The sequence below is a fragment of the Varanus komodoensis genome, unplaced genomic scaffold, assembly GCF_004798865.1.
Source record: "Varanus komodoensis strain SLA01 unplaced genomic scaffold, ASM479886v1 scaffold4, whole genome shotgun sequence".
NCBI lineage: Eukaryota > Metazoa > Chordata > Lepidosauria > Squamata > Varanidae > Varanus > Varanus komodoensis.
Genome location: NW_025335941.1, coordinates 15,421,346 through 15,447,266, shown reverse-complemented (window position 1 = coordinate 15,447,266; position 25,921 = coordinate 15,421,346). Strand labels below are relative to the sequence as shown.

The 25,921-nt window shown below is 41.2% G+C and overlaps 1 protein-coding gene across 5 annotated transcripts in view; it reads left to right on the top strand.

The window, feature by feature from the left end:
• Window positions 1–25,921, top strand: part of EVA1C (eva-1 homolog C) — a 52,820-nt gene that overhangs the window by 4,764 nt on the left and 22,135 nt on the right. For 4 of the 5 annotated variants that reach the window (XM_044441577.1, XM_044441576.1, XM_044441573.1 and 1 more), the window contains exons 2-3: window positions 13,784–13,980; window positions 19,964–20,087. In XM_044441577.1, the coding sequence (XP_044297512.1) occupies window positions 13,784–13,980; window positions 19,964–20,087 (321 nt within the window). Of the gene's footprint in view, window positions 1–672; window positions 774–13,783; window positions 13,981–19,963; window positions 20,088–25,921 lie in introns of all 5 variants that reach the window. The other variant, XM_044441578.1, reaches the window with a different exon arrangement.

Here is a 25,921-nt window from a genome sequence, read left to right as displayed (position 1 = left end):
CTAGGGAAAGTTAAGGCAGACAAAGAAGAGGAAGAGCAAGTATGAGATAGATTGATTCCATAAATGAAGCCACAGCCTTGGTTTTGCAAGAGCTCAGCTGAATTGTCAAGGACAGGGCATTTTGAAGGGCTTTCATTCTTAGGGTTGGAGATGACTTGACCGAACACAAGAGCAGCAACATTCCTATGTAGTGATGTGTAGCATAGTATCGTCACTTGTGTTCCTGGTGTGCTAGTGGGCTGTTTGTACTAAAGCCCTCAGTATTTGCCCAATGCAGAATCTGCAGGATGTAACCCTAAGCCTAACCCATACCTGTACAGAGTACAGTTCAGGTTTAACATTAAATCATTTGAATAAGATTACCTTGAACACAGAAAAATGCAGATTATGTATTATTAAAAACAAATCTGCATCTGACACTATTTTCAAGCATGAAAAATGTGCCACAGAGACCATTTGTGACTAGCTTTTATGGAAAGGACTTCAGTTTGAATTTTTTCCACTAAGAATAAGAAGTAGTAGTAAGATGTACCACAAGCTCCACATATGCTTTCTTTATGTAATGTTGGAATACATTGAAGGTAAGGTGAAACCTTGATACTGATTCCTTTCCTTTCCTTTCCTTTCCTTTCCTTTCCTTTCCTTTCCTTTCCTTTGGAAAATGGTGTCCAGCAAGATTGAAGCACTAGTGATACTGAAGTTCAATGAGAATTAACTTTTAAAAATATGTAACAGAAACCACAGACCTGAAGCAGATCTAAAATCATTAGAATGTAAGTTTTAAACAACTGTCATTTATCTTCAATATCTGCTGAGATCAGATCAAACTAATATTGGATATATGTTCAAAGAATTACAAGCAATATTACAGTATTATAAACACTGAGCATATAAAATTGTTAATTTGTCCCAGACTTTTGCTTTCTTGTTCAACAGGATAGAGTAGATTTGCATAGGCCTGGCAGACCTTATGAAAGTAAGTTATCCTAAAGAGACAGGTTCCTCCTTCAGTCCACATAAACAAGGTTAGAACAAGAGATAACAATGGGTTGCTTCAAATGGGTTGCTCATTCTCATTCTCTCTCTCTCTCTCTCTCTCTCTCTCTCTCTCTCTCTCTCTCTCTCTCTCTCTCTGTGTTTTTTTTTTTTCTCTGTTTTATACCAGCATTTTCTGATAAAGGAAATTTGTAAATTGGATTTGACATCTAATTACTGAGGTGCTATAAGGAACCTTTGTTTGTAGCAGGAAGAGGGTGATCTGCAATATGACAAACTCAAAAAGCCAAGAAGTGATGGAACTGTAACATTTAATAGAATCCATAAAGAGAAATTAATGGTGCACGTGAAATTTGGGGGGGGGGGAACACACCTTAAAACCCTTTCTCCTCTTCACTAATTTTGAGCTTTCACATGAGCACATCAGGTGGCACACTTTCCTAGGGTCATTGATTTTTCTGCTTTGTATGATTTTAGGGCCAGTTCTGCTTCTCAGCAGACACAGTGTGGGGTTCTCTTCAAAACCCCCACTGAAAATTTAGAAGCCTTCCCATGATCATTTCCCAGGCTGCACTGGCAGCCTGATGAAACACGGTGAAGAGAAAAGAACATCCTGAGGTCCAAGGAATCAGTGCAAATTTGTGCCACCATTTGGAACGATATGTTCATCAAGACCACTTGCTGGCATGCCAGTTTCAGAAGATTTAGTGCACTAACATATTTTAATTGACACATTTTTAACAATAGGAATTAGCACCATAAGGGTATCAAACCCTTCCCATCTCCAAGGCATTTTTACCTGAAAAGTTGATATCAATATTCTTTTCAAGATATTTTGCATTTTGATTTTAAAGTGTGGATTAACTAAGCCTTGGGTATTGCTGTTGAAATTACTTTCAACTAAGTGCAGTGATGTCTGGAATCGTGAGTTGTGTTTCTGCATGTACATTCCTGGAAGTAAGTTCCCCTGAAGTCTTTATGTCCAAGAAAATCTGTTTTAGAGTGCTGCCAGGGGAATATGTATAATTCATGAAAAGATACGTGGTGATTTTTAGGCATATGGTAACATACAGCAGCTGTCCAGTTTATGTACCTAGGGTGCACAGGTATGTTCTAACTTGAATATTTTGTAAATCAAACACATTTTTCTATACAGTGATTAGTCTCTATAATGGAAACATCATATGCAAAGAAAAATGTTATGTACTATGTATTTTTAAAACCCAGTACACCAGGGAAACTTAAGAAATAATATACTTGGTATTTCTGCATTCACATTTTTACTATTATCCTCTAACTTGCTTATGTATGCACATGTGTTTTATAGGAACTTCATCTTTCTTGCACTTTATAGTTCCCTGAAAAGCTACAGAAGTTCCTCCAGTTTACTGAAGCAAGAAAACTGCTTTCAGATCAAGGCTGACATCATAAAATGTTGGCTATGAGAAAAATACAATTTTCACTCTATTTGAATTCCAAAGGAAGATACACCCATATGTAATCTATACTGTGTCATTATTTGTTGCCATTGTAATAATGTATCCCATATGTGCTATGAATGACAAAATATTGCATATAACTGTACTGTAATTTTCTTAGGTTGCAATAATAAATTTGGCATGCTTATACAATATTGTTAAACAAAAAATCACATGAAAGGCTAAAAATTTAATCAAAATGAAACTATGTTACTGCTGCAGTTCTGTATGCACTTCCCTGAGAATATCCATTGAAATTAATGGACCTCACTTCTGCATGAGTTCTGTATTGCACTATAGATAGATGAGGACTGTTGTTGTTAAATTGAGTGTATTGGTCACATCAAGCACTACAACATTTCTTGTTCACCTCTCAATAGTCCATTTGTTCCATGGGAACACAGTAATCTCAGAATTTCACCATATGTTATTCAGGAACAGGTACAAATTGCAAGCTTTTGATGAGTTCTTCCTTCTCCCCAGAGTAGTAAGATATAAAAGGTCCCATCATGTTTTGAATATCCATCATCTTGCCAGCAAGCTACAACAACCTGAAAGATTAGTGAAGAGAGTCCTAAAAAAGCAGTGGTCATATGTGTTTAGAAAGATTATCTATTCATTTCAGTTGGAGGCTGAATAGCTTATTATGGGATGCCCCTTTCAGTGTCATTGCTATGGCCAGGGTAATATATAAACAGATGGAGTTCCTTTATACTCCATTGTCCACTGGTACTACTGTATTTGTTAGTGTGGCTCCACCATCTCAGGCAGTTGTCTTTCCAAGCTCTGCTACCCTGGATCTTTGTTTCTAGATGTTTATCTCCTTTTTAGTAGGCAATTCAGTGGGAAAATCAAATCACATGTTCTGATGCAGACACATTATTTTTGGATCATGTCTGCATGTGGTTAATTCTATTCTGGACTAAGGTTCTGGATTCTGAACTAAGAACAAAAGCTTTTCTTATCTGCACTGCTGTTTAGCCCAGGAACAGATATTTGAGAACCAAGCACTCTGTTGATCACACCTGACAAACTAGATATTTATCTGCTCAACACAAAGGGTTAAAACAATGCCACCTACTGGCAAAATGCCTGTATTTGAAAGGGAGGCTATTGTATATATGGCCCCATGTGGCAATGCTGTTAGAATGTGCACTGCCAACCCACACTGCAGGAATGTGAGCCATGTTTACAATCCACAATGAAAACAGAAAAAAGGGGTTGATAAGACTTAGCTTTGTGTGTCTGTTCTTGGCTGGCTAGCTAAGGTCATGAGACAGGGAATGCAGAATATAGAAAAGTCTGACCCAAAAAGGAATAATGCTAATCCAGTAATAGGGGGTTGTGGGGCAGGGCTCGCCCTAGGATAAATAGTGCCCTGGGCCAGCAGTGTCTTTGGCCCCCTCTTGTCAGGGCCAGGAGAGCTTATGGGGCCTGGTGCAGGCGAGGCATTGAGAGCGCTGCTGCTGCCTCCTGCAAAGCGGGGGTCGCCTGTGAGAATGATTCTCCGATGTTACCTGAGCAGTCTCACCTGCAGCTCTACCTTGCTCCGGGGTCCAGAAGAGAAATAGATGTTCCTTATTTGTTTATCCATGGGGATAAGAGAACCGGGGTCAAATCGTGAGTCTCCAAGTTCCCTCTCTGTTCAGGGAGAACTCCTTTCCGAGCTGCTTCCTGGGGCTCAGCCTCATAGGTCTCCTGGTCTGTGGCTTCCCACTTACTTCATCCTGGTTGGATCCCATTACGTATGTCACCATTGCATGCTGAGAGTCAGTAGCATCTTACACTCCAGTATGCAATTTCCTCTTTTTACGAAAACTTGCATAAAGAATGCTGAGGAGCAACATGGCCGGACTGGGGCAACAGCTGATGGGACACAAAGGAATGAAGCTGAGTGATCACAGCTCCTTATAACTAGGTATACCAGTTCAAGAGATGACCTTTTTGTAGCCGAGAAGAGAGTGCTCAGGAGGAAAGCTTGCTGCAGGAGTCATTTTTTGTGTTTGCCGAATAAAAGAATATAGGCCTACAACTCTATGATTATGAGGGTTGCTTTTTTGAGAGTTGCCCACACCACCCTGATGGAGGTTTCACTGGGATTCTAGAACGGGTGCCAGGCTTCCTGGAAAGCAGGGCATCAAGTAGGAGGTAGTTTGCTCTGGACCCTTTCGACAGACATCGCTCACAAAAAGCCTGGAAATAGTAGGACTTGTTATACTGTTGTGTTTTGCAATCCTGCAGAAAAGAACAGAATGTGATAATGCTGCAAAGCTTCAGGGCTGTCCAGATGTGGGGAGGGGAAATGGGGCAAAGCAAGAGGCCTCCTGCCTTGGTCAGAAGTTTATGATGCACTGATGGAAGTTGCAGAGTTGCCTCCAGCAGATGCCGGCCTTTGCCATGAAATGCAGGTCCTGGCGCCCCAATTGCCGGACCTCAGGTGACCATGCTTAGCAACTGCCTTGTATGCTAACTGGTTTGGTAGTACATGAGTCTGATACCACCATACCACATTTATACATTTGTGTGTTCCGTGTCTGTCTGTCTTGCCTAGAGGACTTGTGAAAATGTCCTCTGGAAAGTTTTCTGGGGATCAGAACATGCAAAGCACAGCAGAGCAACACAGCCAGTTGCAGAAAGATGCATTTAATGCAGAGAAATTCCTTCAGCTTTCTGCAGCAGCGAGTGTTTCACATAGTGCTAGTATGGATGTGGGCCTGCCCACTGAGGACTGGGAAGATGATCGAGTTGCCATTAATGTAGAGACATTGGCCTACTGAAAAAGTCAAAGGGAGCGAATCCCAGCCTGTCACATCTATTAGCAATACTGCACTGTGGCCAAAGGTAATGTGCCCTGCATGGGTACATCCCGTGCTTTGCAATGTGCTGAGTGAAGTGGGGATATGTCTTTTCCTTTACATGAGAACAAATGCCATTTCTCAAGCTTTTATTAAAAAGAGTTTAGACAACGGTCAGAAGCAAAAAGGGTGCTGGCTTCTTTATTCTAAGAGTACCATCTAGGCTTTTTGCTTCTGCAGCAAAACATTTTCCACCATGGCCTCTGCCAGTACTAGTTCTTCACTTGGCTATATGAGGAGTAATGACTGCAAACATGTGAGTTATATTCTGAAACAACAGGAAAAGGCACCCAAGCATTTCACGGCATAGTACAAGTGAATAGAATCGGAATCTGAGTTCAGACTGGACAGGTGTATTGATGCAGGCACCAGTGGATTATAAACTGAGACATTCAACATTGAAGGAGGGGGTGCTAATAGATATTAGTGTTCCTGGCAGCACACAACTTGGCATTGTCTGGGCACCTTCAGATAATCTGGTTTATTTATTTATTTATTTATTTATTTAAACATTTTTATGCCGCCCCATTCGTCGAAGCCTTGGGGCGGCTTACAACAGTACTGTTCACAGACAGTAGAATTTTTTTGTAGCTTAAACACCCACTAAGAAAGTATAATTAGGTAATGCGGAAGCATTTGAGGTGTGTACCATGAAAGAGCAGAATGACTGCTACTGTGGCGGAAAAAATCAGAATGAACTGTATGGCTAAGAAATGTTAGTGAACATAAAGAACAGTTGGACAGAGCTAAATATTGCAGTGTTATTCTGGATTACACAACTGATGAGTTGCTCTAAAAAGTTGTCTTTCACACTGAGATTTGTGATGAAGATGGGGCAAGAATTGTGGAAAGGTACCTTTAAGAAATCTATCAGAGAAAGGTTGGTTCTCTGAATATTCCAGAGAAAGATCTACAGACATCTTACGGAAGATGCTGAGGCAAAACAACATTAATATCAAGGTCAAGATTATGATAATGGTGCCAACATGAAAGATAAAATGGGTTCCGGGCAAGGCTGCTAAAACTGAACCAACAAGTTTTGTTCATTCTCTGTACTGGCTGTTATTTTCTCAGGTGCAACATCAACAAAAGAGTCTAGTACCTTTTTGACATGCCACAGCTCATCCTTGTGCTCTTCTCAGCCTCTGTTCAACATTGGCAGAATATGTGTCCAAACGCACCATGCATTCTAGGCTGTGACACAAATCCCAGCATATATGCCTGAGAATAGCATGACGATAGTTCAAAGGCTTGGAGCGCTTCTCTGTGGTGGATTGGAAAAAGTCAATGGAGAAAGTGCCATCTGCTTTCAGCAGACCACGGTCCCTGCAGAATTTCCCACCAGCTCTGATAGCTCAGAAACAACATAGAGTGTATGTAATCTATCAAGTATGCATGTATAGAAAGAGATAGTTCAATCCTAACAAAACCAATCCTGCAGGCTGGGGTTAGAAGAAGAAAGATGGATCTTAATGGTGACCAAAGAGGGTACCTCTTGGCCCAGCTCATGAAAGACAAAATCAAAGATACACTGTAAGTGTTAGAAAACATACAATGATTTATGGAAATGTTACGGTACCTTAACTGCATTTTTTGCCATTATGAAGAAATACACCCACACGGTTATAAACTTATTCTAAGCAGTGGCGTCAGAGGGGAATGAAATGCAGAAAGTACAGACAATGACAATCAGGTCATCTATTTGAATTGCATCCTGCCTTCCTACTCATAAATAGGCACTCTTAACCGCATTGGGTCACAAAACAGTTGTTGCTGATACACAAACATTGTAGGAGAAGAAATGGGAGAAGAATTCAGTTTCAAATATATACTTGAATATAAGCAATCCATATACCTAGATAAACATGCATATGAAATTGATTACTGTAAGGAACAAGAACAGTAAGTTCAAATGGAACAAGAACAGTAAGTTCTTTTGACAGGGGTGGCTCACTCATTTACAACTTCCGGTAAACATGTTTTTTAAAAAACCATGAGATTTACTCAGATTTTGGATGCAAATCAGTTTAAGACGTTGGGTGGTGAACCAGCAGCAGCCTTGCCAGGGTGCTACTTGGGGGCTTCAGTGTGGAAATCATGAAAAAGTGAACAAGCCACTCCACAAGAAGTGTCCAGGCTCACAGAACACAAACAACCCAATACAGTTCGGCACCCCTAGTGAGTTGCCATGTTGTGTGAACCCAGTCATTGCCCTCATTAGATTACCAGCATCTGACAGAGTGGGCTGGCTGCATTTAAACAAGTGACTGTGGTGTCCAGTATACAGGATGGATTAATTTCTTGTTGAATCAGTCTCAATTAGAAATCCACAGAAATAGTACATATGGAAGCTAAGGCAGTTTTCCAATGGGACGGTATGGAGCACTCCAACGTCTTATTCCTGGGAACAGAGTTAGCATCTGGGTCTGGCATAGAACTGTTGGCTGTGCTATATGGTGGTGTTTTCTGGATTGTAATTTCCTAAGGAAGCCAGTGACCTGATTTCCTCATAACAGCAACCCAGAGTACAGTTCCACTATGGTTTCTTGGAGAATTGCAAGTTGTGGCTGAATTGCAAGAGAAATGCAAGTTGTGGTAGCTGTGTGCAAATCCTGTACTTAAGTTTGGCTCACTGATCACAAACATCCCAGAGTTCACAACCAAACAAGGAACCATAGTATCTCAATGCATGACTCAGGGTTGTTACTATGTGCAAACTAGGTCAGTGTGTGAACTGATGGAACAAGTGGAACAAATGTCAAGGTTTCCTGCTGAGGTGTATCTGTGAAATGGGCATTTGATTATGACCATGCTTGCTTGCTGTCACTATATGGGTCAAAGGCTGGTTCTGATTATTTACTACATAGCTGGTGGTATTGTGGCCATTCTTTGCTGAGGGGCAACAGTTATATAGGTTGAAATTACAAAAGGTATCCCATCTGCCACTCAAAAATATATTCTGAGAACACAATACCTTTAATTTATCCCCTTTCCCTGGCTTTACAATGCCAAGGGTCCAATCTCAAAGGGCCCAATAGAATCATGATTAAAAACAAACAGTCTGACTGAAACAGCTTTATTTAGAAGAAACTTTACTGGTATTTACTTCTAAATAAATATATCTAGCATTGTGGCTCAGTGCCACAATGGAAAGGTATTTCTCCCTTACCAGCATGCCTGCCTAGCCTGTGATTTGCCACTTCAGTGAATTTTGTGCTTCCTTTGTAGGGGAAGTGAGGGGTAGCTCTGGTGCTGGTAGAACTGGAGCTCAACACTACCCTGCTCCTGGCTAAGTGCTCCTGGGCTACTCACTGTATGATGGGACGTGTTCATACATCGTTCTAAGGGAGAACCTCCTGGTGCAATGCATTGCATCCAACACCCCTGGCAGTGAACTGTCCAGTAAGGCTGTATAACCCTTGCCCTGTTTCACTATTGCGCAGAGAATAGGAAGAAGGCAAGCACGGTTTACCAATATGCCATCCTTCTCCTTTCTCTGCTGCAATTGGAATTCTTGAAACTGGCAAAAAACAAGAGTTTCGCTGATCCTGGCATGGGCACAGCAGAGGGAGGCTCCCCAAGGGAGATCTTCTGAATGAGATCCCTGTCCCTCTGTTTTGATCTGGCCAATAGCTGGGGGGAAAGGAGAGCCATAGTTCATGTCCCACTCGTCCATTCACGAGCGATTTGAGAGGCATTCGAGGCTGGGCTTGCCAAACAGACGTTGAAAGGGCCGCACTTGCATAATGGATGATGCGAAGCAGCATGAAAGGGACGAAAGTGTTGAGCCAGTTAGAAGTGCTGCTTTCTTGGAGGCTTTCCTTTGTCAAACAATTAAGAATGTAGATGGGTGTGTACGTGGCTAATACGAGGTAACTCTTTGTCCGAAATCTTCCCAACAGTCCTTGTAGATACAGATGCAAGAGACAGGACCTTATTAGTCCATGAAGGACTTAGCATTACAAAAGGACCACCATCTCTGAAGGCTGTGAACATCTGTGATTTCTCTGTAAACAAGCTCCTGTTGAGGCTTGTTTATCCTGTTCACTTCTCCTGAAGAAGTAGAGCTAAAGGTTCCAACTAAAGAGGACTCCAGCAGAGAATCCTCTACTTCCCATTGATTGAATCGAACAAGAATTACTCATGTTGAGGAATTTAATTTAAGGACGGTGGAAGCAGTTTAGTATAGGACGGGAACAAGGTCGATGTATTCAGTGTTGCCAAACTGCCACACAAAATGAAATCTGATATTTGGCTTCCTAGCAGTATTACTGTGCACTTTTAAAAGAAGTATCTAAGCCTCATGATTGCTGTGATGAACATTTGCTGCAGGTGCTGGGCCAGAAACCTAAGAGCTATTTGAGGTGTAGCTTTTAACATTCAGGAAATAAGACTTCTGCATCTGACCAGTTCTCCCTTTCCCCAGATCATTGAATTCCTGACAATCTTTCGATCAGCACATTTCCACCACCATCCTTTCTTGCCTTCTTACTCCCACTCTTTCCCCAAAGGTTCAATATTCTGCAAGCCCCCCGCCCCCAAGATAGTGGGCCCAGTACAGATTGCCCAGACTCAGTCTTTCAGTTATGCCAAGATCTTTTGTACGTGGCTATGAGCATGGGGGCTTTTTTCCTGCTCTGCCTGCTTCCCCAGAAACTCAAACTGGGCATGAAATATAGAGGCGGGACTTAACAGCGTGGGACCTGGAGTATTCTATGAGCTATTAATGTTTCCGCAGAGTGCAGTGCCTGAGTTAAGCAATCCACATGCCAGCACATCACCAGTTTTCCTTATCAAAGGGCAGCAGCCAAATCCCATGACTATTTATATCCTCCTTTGTGTACAAGTATGGATGCAATGTAATAACATCACTGATGTTTTAAGTGCCACCTGGAGGGATAAAATGTCTTTGCTATCAAGCCCACAACATTTTTTATTCAACAAATAAAAGCTACCTGCATGCATGGAGCAATGGGAGAGTTTTTAGGCTTGTTCTAAAAGGCATTTTTAGAACTGAATAGTGTAATTGTTGGTAAAAAGTGCTTAGATACTGGAATAGGAATTTGCAGGATCAAAGTAGCAGTCAAGATGCTTGGGAACTCATTCAAAAGTCTGCATAGCTAATATTCTCTAGGGAATACTAGGCTGCTTTGTACATGGGAACTTTTGCTTCCAAACAATTTGAAACCTAAACTGTCACAGATTTAAGAACAAATTCTGCAGTGTCCTGAGGGGATGCAACTTACAGATACTCTACTAAGTAGGTTGCCTTTAAACCATGCTGCGAACACACAGGTGTCTTAAAGAGGATATCCTTAATGTTTGACTTTACACCAAGCCATGCACAAATGAATGCTTAATAGTTTTTAATTCCAGCAGGGAGGTATGAAAGAGAAATAGTCAGAGAACTCTGATTCTTTTTCTGAAGGGGGCGTCTGATGGAAGATGCTGCAGCTACCAGTCTTTTCCTGACAAGTTTATCAACTTTCCACATGAGGCATTTATTGTATGCTCCATGTGAATTATTATTATTATTAATAATGATATTACATGTATACACCACTTTTTCTACTTGTAAGGAACCAAAAGTGGCTTATATAATCTTCTGCCTTTCTATTTATTCTTACAACAACCCTGTGAGGTAGGTTAGACTGAGAGTCAGTTACTGGCCCAAAGTCACCCAATAAGTTCATGGCTGAGTGGGGACTATAATTCAGATCTCCCAAATCCAAGTCCAACATTCAAATCACTGAATGACACCAGTTGTCATCCTTCTCCAGGACCTCTCCAGTGCTTTGCAAGTATTTTATCTTTTCTGTCTCCTAATTGGGATAGCCTAGCATGTAATTGTGTGGTTCTGTTATACCACAGCACTGCCTATGGGTGTGAAATGGAAAAAGAGGGAAAGAAAATTCTCAGGGGAAAACAAGTAAAGCAGTTAATCATATAAAGAATCTGAAGGTAGAAATTTTGATAAAATGGTGAATTAAAAGTTTCATGGGTTTTTTCTATCCAAGGCTATTAAAAGCTGTATCTACTTTCAGTGTTGAGATCCAGGCTCTGAACAAAGAGTTTTTGAATTACTTTCCTTCTTTTCCATTACATAACCTCTAGGTGGAGCTATAGTGTTTTGGAATAGCTCCAAAACACAGGGAGAAACAGCACCTTTCCCTGTTCTAATATAGTACTCCAATTTCCCTATTTTTAAAAACCTCTTGGAAAGCGCTCTGAAATAATATAAGTGAACCTGGAGCAATGTGGCATCATGTGAAGGTCCTGCAAACAGTGAGTGTGGAATCATAAGCGCAGCATAAATGCCCCATCTAAAAAAGCCAACTGGGACTCGAGCAACGCTACTTCATAGCTATATTTTATGTATAACACAATAATAATTTCCTTCATGTTGGATCTAGATTCTACCTCCTCTTGGCAGAAGGGTGCCACTCACAGGTGGTGCCTCCACCCAATTTTCAAATGCTCTGTGTTGCATTTTCAGGGTACTGGAGATACAGTGCTGAGGAGGAGAGGTGCGAAAATCCAGCCCAGTAAATTTATATCCAGACCTGGGTCTGCACAAACAATCAGATTTCTCCAGGGCTGGTTCGTTCTTTCTCCCTAGAGTAGCTGAGCCATCCTCTTGCCAAGCAGAAAGCAGCAAGCAGATGCATGGCACAGTGTAGTTAAATAATTATCTGCAACTGCCCAAACAGTAAAAACCTGCCTACTCATATTAGTCCCATTGAGGCCATGGGGTGTAGGCCAGGTAAGGGGGTGTAGGAGTGAGACCTATATTCTTGGGACCAATTTTCCTTTCCTTACAATCATTTTGGTACATTTTTAATTATTGTTAATTTTTGTTTTGACTATGGATTGATTGTTTGGTTCTTGTAAGCCATCCTGAGATGCCCCACATATAGGATGGGATATTAATATTTTAAATAAATAAATCAAATTTCATTGTAAGTATAATGTTCTGCCCAGTTCTAGACTAGAATGCACCATTCTTCTGTTTTTCATTCCCTACCAAATTAAAGGTCTTGCAAAAGGTCTGAGTTTGGTGAGTCACTCCGATGCAGCTTTTTCCAATCTGGTAGCAACAAAAGAGCAGCAAAGCTATATCAAAAAATAGTATTGATAAATGAATTGTTTTTCTTTTACTGCTGGTAAATATATTTTTAAAATATCGCTATAAACCTTTTTATATTGAAATGTGTTTTTTCATGCATTTGTTTGGCTTTGGGTAAAATATAAATAACTTTATGGGCTTGTGAATGGATTCACATTTTGCCTTGGTAGTCTGGATGCTTCTTTAAATTTTACTGGTGTGTTCATAGATCAGTAAAGTGAGTTAAATGCACACAGAGATGGAAATGCAACATTCTTAGGGTAGATTTTTGAACTTCCCAAACTAGGGCAACAAACATACAGCTCTTTAAAAAACAGAAACTGATTCTCCCTGTGTTATGATACTTGAATTCAGGGTCAGCCTAGGAAGTTAACAGCAGTGTCCTTGGAACGGGCAAAATAGTAACACTACAACCCTGAAGAGAGACAGACAGACAGAGAGGAAAAGGTTTCAAGTCTTCCAATGACTTGAAGGCAGTGTGGGAGGAGCAGTGAAGTAGTGATAGCAAACCCAGCTGCCTGTATGCATCTTTGAAGTGCATCAGGGTTAGAGGACATGCTTCCGCTTCACATTTCTGGATAAGCATGCAGTGGCCAGAAATACGGGTCAAGGAGAAGTCAGTGGAACTTTTTTCATTCAACTTAACCTTCAAGTTTGCAACTCCATAGGAAAATTACTGTAAATTGATTCCTGCAGCTTAGGAACTGAACTGAATTGTAATATTCTGATAAATAGGGCTGTGTTTAACATTCTTCTCCTGTTCACTCTTATTAAGGGATCAGAAGAACACCAAATCCAATCTGTTGTATTAAGGAAGAAACCTCAAATAATCTTCTGTAGATCATACAATTCTGATCACAGTATTCTGCCCTCATGAATGCTACTTTGGTATCAGAGTCAATGCAGAAGAGAACAACATACAATTAAATAAAACCACACCATGTTTGAAAAAAAATGCCTTTAATGACTTTCCTAAGGCCACAGGGAAAATTTCTGGCCAAGCAGGGATCTGGGCCCAAACTACTAGATTATTTTTGACCAAAATTTGGTCTCCTTGGACATCAGTATTTCCATTAATTGAACATTATAGTTGTTTGAAAAGGCATTGGATTGGGTCCATAGTCATACTCAGAGTAGACCTACATTATCCATGATTAACTCAAGTCCTATTGCTTTCAATGGGTCTACTCACTGACTAAGTTCTGATCCAACTTGTTTTCTTGAACTACCAGTTAACCTGTTCTAATCAAGCCACAAGATCGTATGTTAATGTTAGGGGAAAACATGACATTTCCTCATTAAAATTAACACAGCTAAATATTTTCTAGGTTACCTTACCAAACTTCTGCGAAACCACACTGCGCATGCCTGTGATGGTGATCTTTTGAGTCTGCAGTGTCCTCGGCATTCTACGATAAGTGTCCAGTCTGCATATTATGGGCAAGCCCCCCAGTTGTGTAGCATGCAGCAGCCTGAAGCCATCTTGAGCGAGTCCCTTAACTGTGTGGCATCTACTACCTTACAGGTATCCTACGTTATAGCATTTTACAAACCTGAATAGTGCTTCTAAATAATTACTTAGTTGTAATGCGTTACCACGCAAAGTAAGGGCAGCATTCATTCATTAATATTCAGTGTGTTACTTTTGGAATATAAATAGCCTCACTGTGGGTGAAAGGGTTCATTAGCTTTGCAGATGAGTAGGTGTTCATATTTCTGAAGGACTTTTAACCATGCTAACAGCTATCAGGACTAAATCACTCCATCCTGGTGTCCCTATGGAATATGCAGAGCTAATGCAGACTGACACTGAGAATGTGTTTTAAAATTATCTTACGATCTTATCATTCTCGAATAATAGCAATTTAAAGTACCAAACTTTTAAATAAATGTTTGGCTTCTTAAATGAAACGGGTTGTGGTTTGTTTGCGGCTGGAAACAGCAGCATGGATCATCCTAGCTTGAGCCATGAAAGGGCTCACTATGATTTGGATCTGTGGCACAAGCTTCTCAGGCCCGGTCCATCACAAACAAACTACAGTCCAGCTTGGGGGAAGTGCAGGCAGGGGGTGGGTGGGGGTCATTGTAGACTCCATGGTTGTATGATTCCTACTCTTGCCAATAAGAATGGGACTACAGGACTCCAGACAATGAGAATGCCTATTAAGATTCATGCCCAATGCTCCAGCATTAATGTGTGCCAGATCGACTAGTTTTGATGGAGTGCTTTTGGCACTGAATTTAGGTTAATGGACTTTCCCAAAAGACTTAAATCTAGGCTGCCAACAGACAAGTTCCAGCTCCAGTTTCAAATAATCCTGATCAAAATTAAGCTGTACTGAAGATTACCAATAATATATATTCCGAAACATCTGACTGCTCAATTAGAATGGAAAGGTTCCAGTCTTAACAGTCTTCCTATAGACAAATAAATACTATTGTATAGACACGATGGCAATAACTTTGTCCCAAATCATAGTAATCCTCACTTCAGAAATTGTGACGTCTCTTTTCATCATGCCAGACAAGCCAGTTGTATCTAAATTTTCCTCACCTGGAAACATTCTCCTGTATGATCATAACATACCACCTATTGTTGCCTACGTCTAGAGGAATTTAGGAAATCAGCAACATGAAGAATATGGACATGTTATTCTCTAAACAGAGGTTGCATGAAACAACAACAGTAGGCCTCTGCACCTTGAAAGAGCACTACGTTGTAGCATCTTTAATCCTGTTAATTGGCATGAAGTGCAGAGCAATGCTTCCTCTTCATGTTTATTCAGAAGTAGGTCTTACCATGTCATGGTTAAGTAACTGTGATTCAGTCCCATTGGGACTTATTTCCGAGTAGAGCAATATAGGCCTGCACAATAAAGCACACTGAGAGTTCACATTTCAGGCTGAGTTTAGAAGCAAGCTCACTAGTCTTCATGACAGTACTTGGGATTTTATCCTGTAAATGTATTGACACTGGGACATAATATATGACCTTTGCTTCTAGTATCCTAAAGGAAAGTGTAAAGGCTTAGAATTCCACAGCTGCAATTCATGTGGCAAAATGGACAATGGCCCCATGAAAATACCCATAGAAGGATCTTGCAGCAGGCAAAGAGGTAAAGAGCCTTCTCTTGATTCATTTTTAATTTGGGAAGATCTTGATGGTTCTCAGAGTAAAGAAGAGTAAAGGAAGGAAAGCAGAAGGAAGACTGTGGTAACCGTGGCTCCAAACCACAAAACAGAGTAAAAGCCAGTGAATGCAGAACTGCTATACCATGGCCAGAACATTTCCTGAGGTTAGGGATTATTCAGAATGATCCTTACATTGTAGTATTTTATATATCAGGGTTATTTATTTTTAATGAAAGTAGAAATTAGTGTGCAATGTGCTTAAGCTGTTAGAAAAATGGGATGTCCCCATGGCTTAGTTTCCTCCACTTGCCTAATGCTGAACCACAGGTTTTCTTCCTTTCCAAGAGCCGCACGGCGGCCATGGCCAGTGCCATCAGGTGTGTCCCTCCAAGTAAGGCCCTCTGTGTTCCCTGCAATTCCTCCTGGGATTGCTATCCTAAGATGGAATAGATGGCTTGGGTTAGCTAGCAGGGGTCACCCCAGAAGAGGAAGCGGTTCCTCACAAAACCGCATGCCAGACTTTCCAAGTTATGCAAGCTTTTGCTTCATAAGTAATAAAACATGCAAAGGAGGTCCTGTTTACATGAGACAGCCTTGCAGCTGCCCCAGACTGATTTGCAGCCGTCCAAATGTCTAGCCTCTGCTTCCTTGACTCCATTTCATGGCCTTCCTCAGCCCTGTACCCTCAAATGGGTCGCACTGCAAACCTGAGCGTTCCCAGTCACGTATGCCAGCTGGGGAGGCTCAGAGTTGTCGACCAGCACGCCTAGAGGGCACCTGGTAGAGAGAGGCTGCGCTCTCCAGCTGGCCTTCATTCGCCTGCAATTAGCTGCCATTGGTGCCCTCTGCGTTGGTCCTGAACCCACTCATTTTCTTTAATACAGCGACAAGCTGATACTGAAAACACAGAACTGTCTGAACTGCATTCACCTTCTCCTATTTCTATTTTATTGCTGAACAAATTGTACAACAATCTAATAAACTGAACATTCCTGGGGAGCAGGGTCAGTCATGCTCCATGTCTTCCACAAGTAACAGTTCTGTCTGGAGAATAACATGACACTTCAATCAGAAATCAGACTTTCACGTCTTGGTGGCACCTCAGCCTGCTCTTTTGTTTGTTTCCAAACAAAATTGAATTTTGTTCAGTCATTTTGTTCAAATATTCAGGCTCTCATGGACACATCCTTTTCTATGAACACAGCATTCATTGAAAGCCCTTTTACGCAGCTCTTGAGCCAAAAGTTCCTAGAATGGCTTTTACATCTCAGCCATAAGGCCACTGCTGTCCTCAGACACGCAATCTGAAGGACACTAGATGATGCCAAAAGAAAAAGGAACGAAGAGAGACAAGCACAAGCTAGCTTCGGTACCAGGTGTTAAAGCTGCAGTTCTTACCACAGCCAGAAGAACTGGAAGCCAGTTCAAGTAGCCTGGCTCTGGCTAGGTGAGTAAGCCAGAAGCAGTCAGTCTCTCAGCTAAGGTGAAGAAGAGCCCAGCTTCTCTCCTCAGCTACGCAACCCAGTAGAATTCTGTCAAGCCTAACCATGGTTCTGATGGATATATTTCCCATCAGAACACTGAGGATAAACATTTTCAGATCTCTGCAATACATAGAAGAAATAACAATGCACATGTAATTGGTCACAAATAATACAAATACAATGCACATGTAATTGGTTACAAATAATACAAATACAATGCACATGTAATTGGTTACAAATAATGTGTATGTCAGATAGCGTCATAATTGCAGTTAAAGTAACATTGTTAAAATTTGAAGTCCTCAAAATGAGAATAGAGCATGCTTTTACTGTAGGAGTCCCTGACTGTCCTCATTTCTTCTCAAAAACATTAAGGCACATAATTTGGTTCGAGTTAAACCAGCTCAGGATTCTCCTGCATATGAATGCATTCTCTCAGGCTACCAGAGGTGGTAATAGAGTTCAGTCCACAGAAAGAACTGGCAGGTGGCATCTGTAATGAAGCCCACGAGTTTTTGGAGATAGAAACCCTATGCTTTCAATGGTGGCATAACCACTAATAACCAGTATGCAAAACTTACTGAATTACTGTTTGATTCCATTCTGTTATACAGGGGCCCAGCCTATCTGTAGAAAGAGTCTTCAGTAAGAGTTCAAATGCTTTATTTTGATAGTTTGGTGTGATTTCTAGCTTTTGTGTGTGTAAAATAATATTAGTTGGAATATTGATTTCATGAGCATGGCTTGTGTGCTCTTCACTGCAACTAACAGCTGAAAGATGACCTCTGGGGCCATGTGAAAGTACAGCTGTCCTAATAAAAATGGGCAGTCACATGATAGGTCCTTTGCATCCTTACTGTTATGACAGCAGGACTGAATTTGTCTAAACATTTCTCTGGGGATTTAGCAAGATTTCTACTGAAAAATTTATCAAGGAAATTGCACATCTCAATTGAGAAGTATGCAATGAAATGCAGTCTTGTTCACATAAAATTCAAATGAAGTGTGGCACTTTTCCTTTAACCCCCCGGCTAATTCTACCAAATCTCAGATGCATGCAGTATACCAAATTGGTGGAAACCAACTGTAATGCTCTCATCCTGCTCACTCTCTCTGGAACAGAAAGTCAATCCAGGCACAGTATTAGTTTACAGAAAGAACAAAATGTTACGTAGGAGCCTTTTCCCTGAAGGGGTAAAAGAAAAATCAGATCTGTCCTAATCCCTGAGCATTTTGATCATCTCCACTTGTGCATATAATCGTCACTAGATCTTGCTGCATACCCAACTCAGCATTAACAATGCAGCCCTATATATGTCTACTCACAAGTAAACCCCAGTGCGTTCAATGAAATGTACTACTGGGTAAGTGATATAAGACTGCAGCCTTAACTCATTAAGGCATCACTTATAAAATCACTGCAGTTTAAACAAGCCATCATGTCATCTTTTATTTGCTACATGTGCTGAGCACCATTTGGCTTGTCTGTGCACCCAAGTATGGCTTGTTGTGTCATCCAAACCCTGGGCACCATGGCTTATTGGAGAGGGAAATAATCCATGGCCACTTTTTGGGTTTTCTGTATATTAATTGCCATTCAGTGTAAAATATTAAGAGATTTTAACAGATAATGATTTTGACCTAGTATAACAACAAGGTAAACCTTTAGGATATATTAGGAATTCACCACTGGCTTCTGCAGAGGTTCATTTTCCCCTCTTGAATCTACTGTTTGCTTGTATTCTAAATATAGAATGTAAGATGTTAAGGTGTGCCACTTTCTGCAATCTGTTTGTAATAACCCTTTGGACATCAGTCCTCCTTTTCTGCTTTACAGGAAATTTTAATATCCTTTTCTGATTTCTGCTCAGGAGGTACTACTTCCAGGAATTTGAGAACAATATCTAAAAACAAGTTTTCTCTTAAAATCAATAGTAGCAGTAAGCCCACTGTGCACAAATACCTGGGGTTTCATCAACCCCTCCTATTGATTAATTCATTTATGGTGATAAAAAATCCTGTTCTAGGCAAGGAATTAATCATGCTATATGTAAATTTCAGTGATTAGCACTTTTCAAAGTCTCAGTTACATCCCAGATGTGGTGGTTTTCTGGGGCAAGACTGGAGCTGGGGCAAGACTACCATTAGTAATCCAAACAACAGCCACTATCCAGAGTTTTTAATTATGACGTTACCTCCTATTTTCACAAGCTACACGAGTTCTTAGCATAGCTTGTGGGTGGTTTACATGATGCTGTCACCCTCCATGGCTTCTCCTGAGCTTTGCAAACATTAAAACATTTTTCTCCCTGGTGAGGCAAATCTGGTATTTCCTTGAATAGGTGCATGAAGCCTTGCTCTACTGTTCTGTTCAGCTGAATCATAGTGCTACCTAGTGGTTATGTAATGGAACTTATACAAAGGTACAGAAAGAAAATCTCTGGGGAGAAAACACCAGAGCCAAACTCTTAATCCACAAAGTATTGAAAGCAGAAGCCTTGGTAGAGTGGTGGGTTGAAAGCCTAAAGTAGACCGACTCATCACACGTGATACATTCCAAGATAATAAACCACTTCAACAAAATCAGCACTGTTCAATGTTGCCAATGAATATGCTGCTTTGCAATCCATGAAGCAGCTCTTAGTGGGGATTTCAACCAGGTTTTCTGCACTATAGAACCAAGGCATTTGTGCTGCTTAATTCATGTTATTTCACACTGTTTGACTTGGACAGCACTGTATTATTACTACAAGCAGTAATCTTAGTGTTAGCGTTTCACTTTACTAGTAGATAACAGCTATCTTGTATAGATCTTACAACGTCAGAGTTTGAATTGTTGTGTAGTTTCATGATCTGTTTTTCAAGACTATGCTTTTTTGCTCATTGTTTTAGAAAGTACTGGATGAATGCCAGGACCTGAGATCCTGCCAACTCCTTGTCAATAGTCGGGTTTTTGGACCTGATCTATGTCCAGGAATCACTAAATACCTCCTAGTCTCCTTTAAATGCAAACCTAGTAAGTAATTTGTAGAACAGGCAAGTGTCATTTGTGTGTGTTATGTGCTGCTTTTTGTCTTGTCTGTAGAGCCAGTGCAGAAGCCCTTGCATGGAAAGGTCTATGCAAAGCTCTGGAGCGGCCTCCTCACCCAATCCCTGTACTGTACCCACTTCTGTGACTTTCCTGGGCACACTTCTCCAGTATTTATACAGCTATATGTGTCAATGGGTCATCTCTGGCTGGCAACATACATAAAGAATCTTCAGAACCAAAAGGCTGCCCTGCAGCTGCTTTTCAGCAGTATTGTTATGGATATTATAAAAAGTAACTGGAATTTAACTCTAGTACATACACACACATCCTGAAAGGACATAACATTGCGGGGTGGGGGGGGGGGGAGTATGAACTACTATGACCTGGTCTCCATTGTCACAAACCAGTGTGTATTAAAACCCTAAGTTGTTATGAATTGAATGAGAGTGAGTGGCTGGCATCCTTTGCCTGATCACCCCTGCTACAATTAGGAGGTGCTAAACAACCCATGGAGGCTGTATCCCTGGGTTGTTTAGCGTTATGTTAAAATCAGGAACACTCGCTTGTTGGAAGAGAGATGGTCCAGAGTTGCAGCCCAGGGTTTAACTGGATCATGACCTTACGGACAACTTTAGGTTGAGTCTAATTCAGTTTTCTCTGACCTGAATTGTTTTGGACTGCAACTCTCAGAATTCCTGCTGGCTGGTGCCTCTGGGAGTTGAAATCCTAAACATCTAGAAGCTTTTAGCTTGGGAAATTTGGGACTAAGCTTTCATTTAAGGTGTATTCACAGAACTTTTATGAAGAAGATTCTAAAGCAAACTAAACAAGCAGAAAAAGTGGCATAAATATGTTGGTGTCCTGGACAGGGAAGAAGATGCACCAAAGGGTAAGGTGTAGATCATCAAGAAAAGGTGAAGTGAAGACACTCAGTGGGAGTTTCAGATCATTAAGTCACAGATGCTCCTGCCTTTGGTGTCTCAGTATAGCCCAGAATCACATGAGCCGGCGATACCTGGGCATGCATCCCTCTGTCTTCACTAAGAGGTTTTGTAAAGCACAAAATCATCAACATTGTAGTGCTATTTTAAAGAGGACATGGTCCAAAGCAAGAATTAAAAATTAGCACATGGTATTTACAATTAATAGATGTAGCTTTCTGGCTACTTCCATCATGAAACAACTTTCAGGGACAGGGCTAGAACTGAGATCCACATTCCAAATTCCAGGACTCCTGCAGACCCAGAGAGTGCCAAGCAAAGGGAGCAGTGGCACATAGGCCCTGTGTAGGCATCTGTGACAGCATTCTTGCTTTTAAGCATTTCAAGGTTTGGAAGCAGCCAGCTGGGCCTATACACTGTTACATAAGCTAATTTAATGTTTTGACTTTCAAAGTAACCCTTTCTATGAGAAAATTCCCTTATTCCCCAAAAATATATATTTAGAATCAGTGTGGCAGAAGAAAATACTTATCTTATTTCTGCAGTCATGATAAGGCTATAATGTAAATACATTTGAAATGTAAAACTATGTGTGCTAATAGTATTTCCTCTTTATCAAGGGTTGGTAAATAGGGTTTTGTTTTCTTTTGGCTGCTCTAACTTACCAGAAATATAGAAACAGCTCTGAAACATGAAATGGTGAGGAAGGAAGAAGAGAAATACTAGATGAAGTAATATATGTGAGTGCCTCAGAGGATCCCCACAAGATCATTAAATGCAGGGTCAAAAATGAATGAGCAGCTACTGGTGTCCCTTTCGGTACTGCGGTCTTTGGCAACAGCCTGTGTGTGGCACGGGGGACTGCGAAAAAAGGTGGCCATAGCACTCCATAATACTTCAAGGGTTAACTTAAGCTTGCTAATAAGAGAGTGATCTTCCCTAAAGGGGCAGGGTCTAAATCTAATAAATAAATAAATAAATTACAATCAAATCGAGGCAGAACTTTCCCTGAAAGGAAAAGTGGTGGCGCTCTACTTTGGGCACTTCATGCAAAGGCGAGAGTTGCTGGGGAAGGCAAGCGTGCTAGCGAATGGCAGAAGCAGAAAAGGACCCCAATTATGAGGTGGGTTGACTCCATTAGGGGAAACCGCAGCCCAGAATTTGGAAGAGCTTATCAGGGCTGTCATGGGTAGGACATTTTGGAGGACATTCATTCATAGGGTCACCGTAAGTCAGAGACAACTTGACAGCACATGCCAGCAAGAACAAGCTAAATTTAATCTTTGAAATATTACAGAGTAGTATGGAAAAGTCTACCTCTCAACTTTGGCTGCCAACTGCTTTGTGGGGAAAAAAGAGGGATATCAACCTTAGGAAACTGGAGAGAACATTCACCCCAATTCTCCCATGCTCTCTTCCTCTTAAATTATCTTTATGGAGTAAAGAAAAAGAAAACATAATCATTACACTTTCTTTTGAATATGTAGAATATGATGTTGATGAAAATGTTAGGGGCACATTAGCTATTTCCCAGTTCTCTGCTTCATGTCCTTTCTTTGGCCATGGAAAGACCAGGTTCAAAGTGAGGTAGCAGGCACCTTATGCCTTAAAGTCAAGTGGAAGGCAAGTTTGAGGTCTAAATAATACTTCCCTTTGAAACAACCTTGTTCAAAACAACATCTCTAGCTCTGTCTATAATATAAATACTTGGGTATATTCAAAAGACCAAAATCTGTTTGTTGCCTGAGTTGGGATTTCTAATTTAATATTGCTTTTATTAGAAAGGTATGAATTGAATGGTATGAACAATTGGTTATTCTAAGGCTAAAATAGATTTCAATTCTTTTAATAGTTTAACATTTGCCTACTGGGGATTTTATCCATTTAAATGAAAGAATTTGTCCAGTCTCGTAAAAAATCACAGTGACTAAATTTTGGTAAGGTAAATGGGATTTAAGAGCTGTATTGTTTTTTATTTCTAGACAGTCATGAAAGGGGTTCATTGGATCATGTTGATTTGTGCCTCCACTGTATCTTATTAGCAGATGTTTTAAAGAAGAACTTAAAGAATTTTAGTGAGTGATTAATAGAGGCAGCTTAATCCCATTAATTTAAATGTTCACATTGAGTTGAATGCTTCTGTGTACAGATATGTAGCCTGATTCTCTATAGATATTTACTCAGAAGTCTCCCAGCCTCCATGGAAGCCTATTCTATGATAGCAAATAACCTGAGTTAGAGAGCAATGCTTTTGCCCCTAGGCAGTGTTTCAAGAGCTGTAGGACTTTTCAGATTCCCAGCTTTGAAGGCAGGAAAACAGCTCTGACCACAGAGCTGGGAATCCATATTCCAAACCTCTCCCTGCCTCCCTCCCTCAGCAGCAGGTGCAGAAAGAACTGTGCTGGCTGCTTCTTCATAGTTGCAAGAGCGACGCTGGGGGAGGAATTTAAGAGGACTTCTGCAGAGTGGAAAAGGGTGAGAGATGGGTGCCACCAAGATGCTATGTACCCTGGTGGTGCCTCAGTCTTCTTCTCTACCCCTCTGAAGTGTAGTAGCTAAACAGCTGAAATCTGCTGCTTCAGAGCAACATTGGCCTTTGGATTTGGAGGGCTGTGGGCATCCCCATTTCACTGCACTCTTGGTGGGGTAAGGATTTACAGTGCAAGGTAAGTAGGAATTCAAACTTCCATTCGCATTCTGCAGCACCGGTGGAATGGTATCAGATGCTTTGTATCCAGATGCCCCTCATCATGCAGATAACGTTGTTGTTGTTGTTCAGTCGCAAAGTCGTGCCCGACTCTTTGTGATCCCATGAACAATATTCCTCCTTTAGCAGTGACTGATTTGATTTCTTTGCAGTCCAAGGGACTCTCAGATACATATCCAGATATGCAGACATACAATAATCTATGTAATTGGTTCCCAGTTCATGCACTGATTTCATATATGGAAATTGGTTTCTGGCCACGCACCATTGCCCTTTCAGAGCAATCCAGTGAGGCTGCCTGTAGCCCTCCGAATTTGAAAGATATGAGGCAATCTATATAGAATGGGAGGGCAAAGGGAAACTCTTTCCCTGTCCGTCTAGCTACCGTGCCTCAAACAGAGAGGGAAGGAGACTGGAACACCACAAGGATGCATTTTACCTTGGTGTCTCTGGTCTTGTCTCCTCCCTGTCCCCTTGAACACCCTCTTCACCTTTTCTCCAAGGTCACCCTCAGGACCTCAGAGATGCATCTGGCGGGTTCTTTCCATCCTAGCTGCAAAGGGCAGGTGAAGCAAACCAAGTGCAGATCTCCAGCTCCAAGTTTGGAGCTGTTCCCTCCTTGAAGCTGGGAATCTGGACAATACAAGATGCCAGAGAGCTTCTGAAGTCACAGGATACTTCAGATTCCCAGAATCTGGAGATTGCTCCAACCTCAGCAGGGGTCATCCATTACCAAACTTCCTTCCCCTGGCAGCCAGCACAGAAAGAACCATGGCAACTGCCTCTCTGAAGTCAGGAACACAACCTTGAAGGAGGGATTTATTTAGCGAGGCCAAGATAGGAGCTCCCCTGTGGCATCTCCAGCCTCTTCTGTTCCAAAATGCTTTTGCTAGGTGAGCAAAAAAGCCATCTGGCAGAAATGCCGCGTGCAAGGACAGGGAGATGAAGATGGCCTCTGTTGACCTTCACATGCTGCCTTGGCATTCAGGGACTGATCATCCTTGTGATAGGATTGCCCCTTATTAGCCTAAGCAGTTATTACAATTCTGGAGAACCTTCCCATTATTTATATTTCATTATCCTTGTTTTTATAGGTTAACTTTAAATAGCAAAACATGCATGAATTGTTTGTCTACTACACAACATAAATAGACTTTGGCACAAATAATAGGCCACCATGGAGGAAATACCAAGGCGTTTGGAAAAATGCTCTTTTCCTGAAGGTGATAAAAGTAACAACCCCAGCTTGTTACTTTTTAAAGTTTATGTCGGTGGAATTCTGTTCATGAACACATTTACTTGAAACAAACTCCTTTTTATTTCAAATAGATGTATCTGGCAGCTGTAACCTTGGTCAAACTAGTTGGTTTTATCATCAAAAAGAACAACAATTACCTAATCTATAATGGTATAGGGTTCTGCAGGCTTTTCCTCTACATTCCTCCCACTTTGCCCAGGATGCCTGTAATCCTGAGTTTGGAGGATTCTGGGCAGTTTCAATAGATCATGCTCTATTTAAACCTCCTGCCATAATCAATTTGTTTGCTTGGGCCCAGATTTTGTCATCATTAGGTTAGATTTCTTGAACTCAATGGGTCTTACGTTAACTTTGCCTGCTTCCAGGCAGAGGGCTCCTACCCAAAAGGCATTGTATGCAGCTGCTCCATCCTCTTCCCCTTAACTGGTTTTCTGGGTTAACAAAGCAGACGGGAGAAGTGGTGGAAAAACACAGATATAGGCATGCAGGTAGAAGGTGTTGTCATACTGGGATCCCTGTAAATTTCCATGAAGGAAGCAGCACAATAGCTCCATAAAAGCCTTCTCTGGAAGAATTCTGATTATTTTAGCTTAACATGCAATCCCAAACACATCTACTTGAAAATGCATCTCAGTGAAATCAAAGCAACTTAGCTTCATCTAAATGTGGTTGGAATCTGCAAGTTTTAGCTGCAGCTCTCTTGTTTTTGTTATAACAGTCCAATAAGAATACTCCTCTGGGGATTTAGGCACCAGTTTCTTCTTGATGCAAACCCTCAAAATCGTAACCATGATGCTTCCTACCGCTACACCCTAAACTTGCCTCCTTACTCATAGCTGCTCCAGAGGATGGATTTCCCTCAGCCCTGACAAGATCTCTCTCTCTCTCTCTCTCTCTCTCTCTCTCTCTCTCT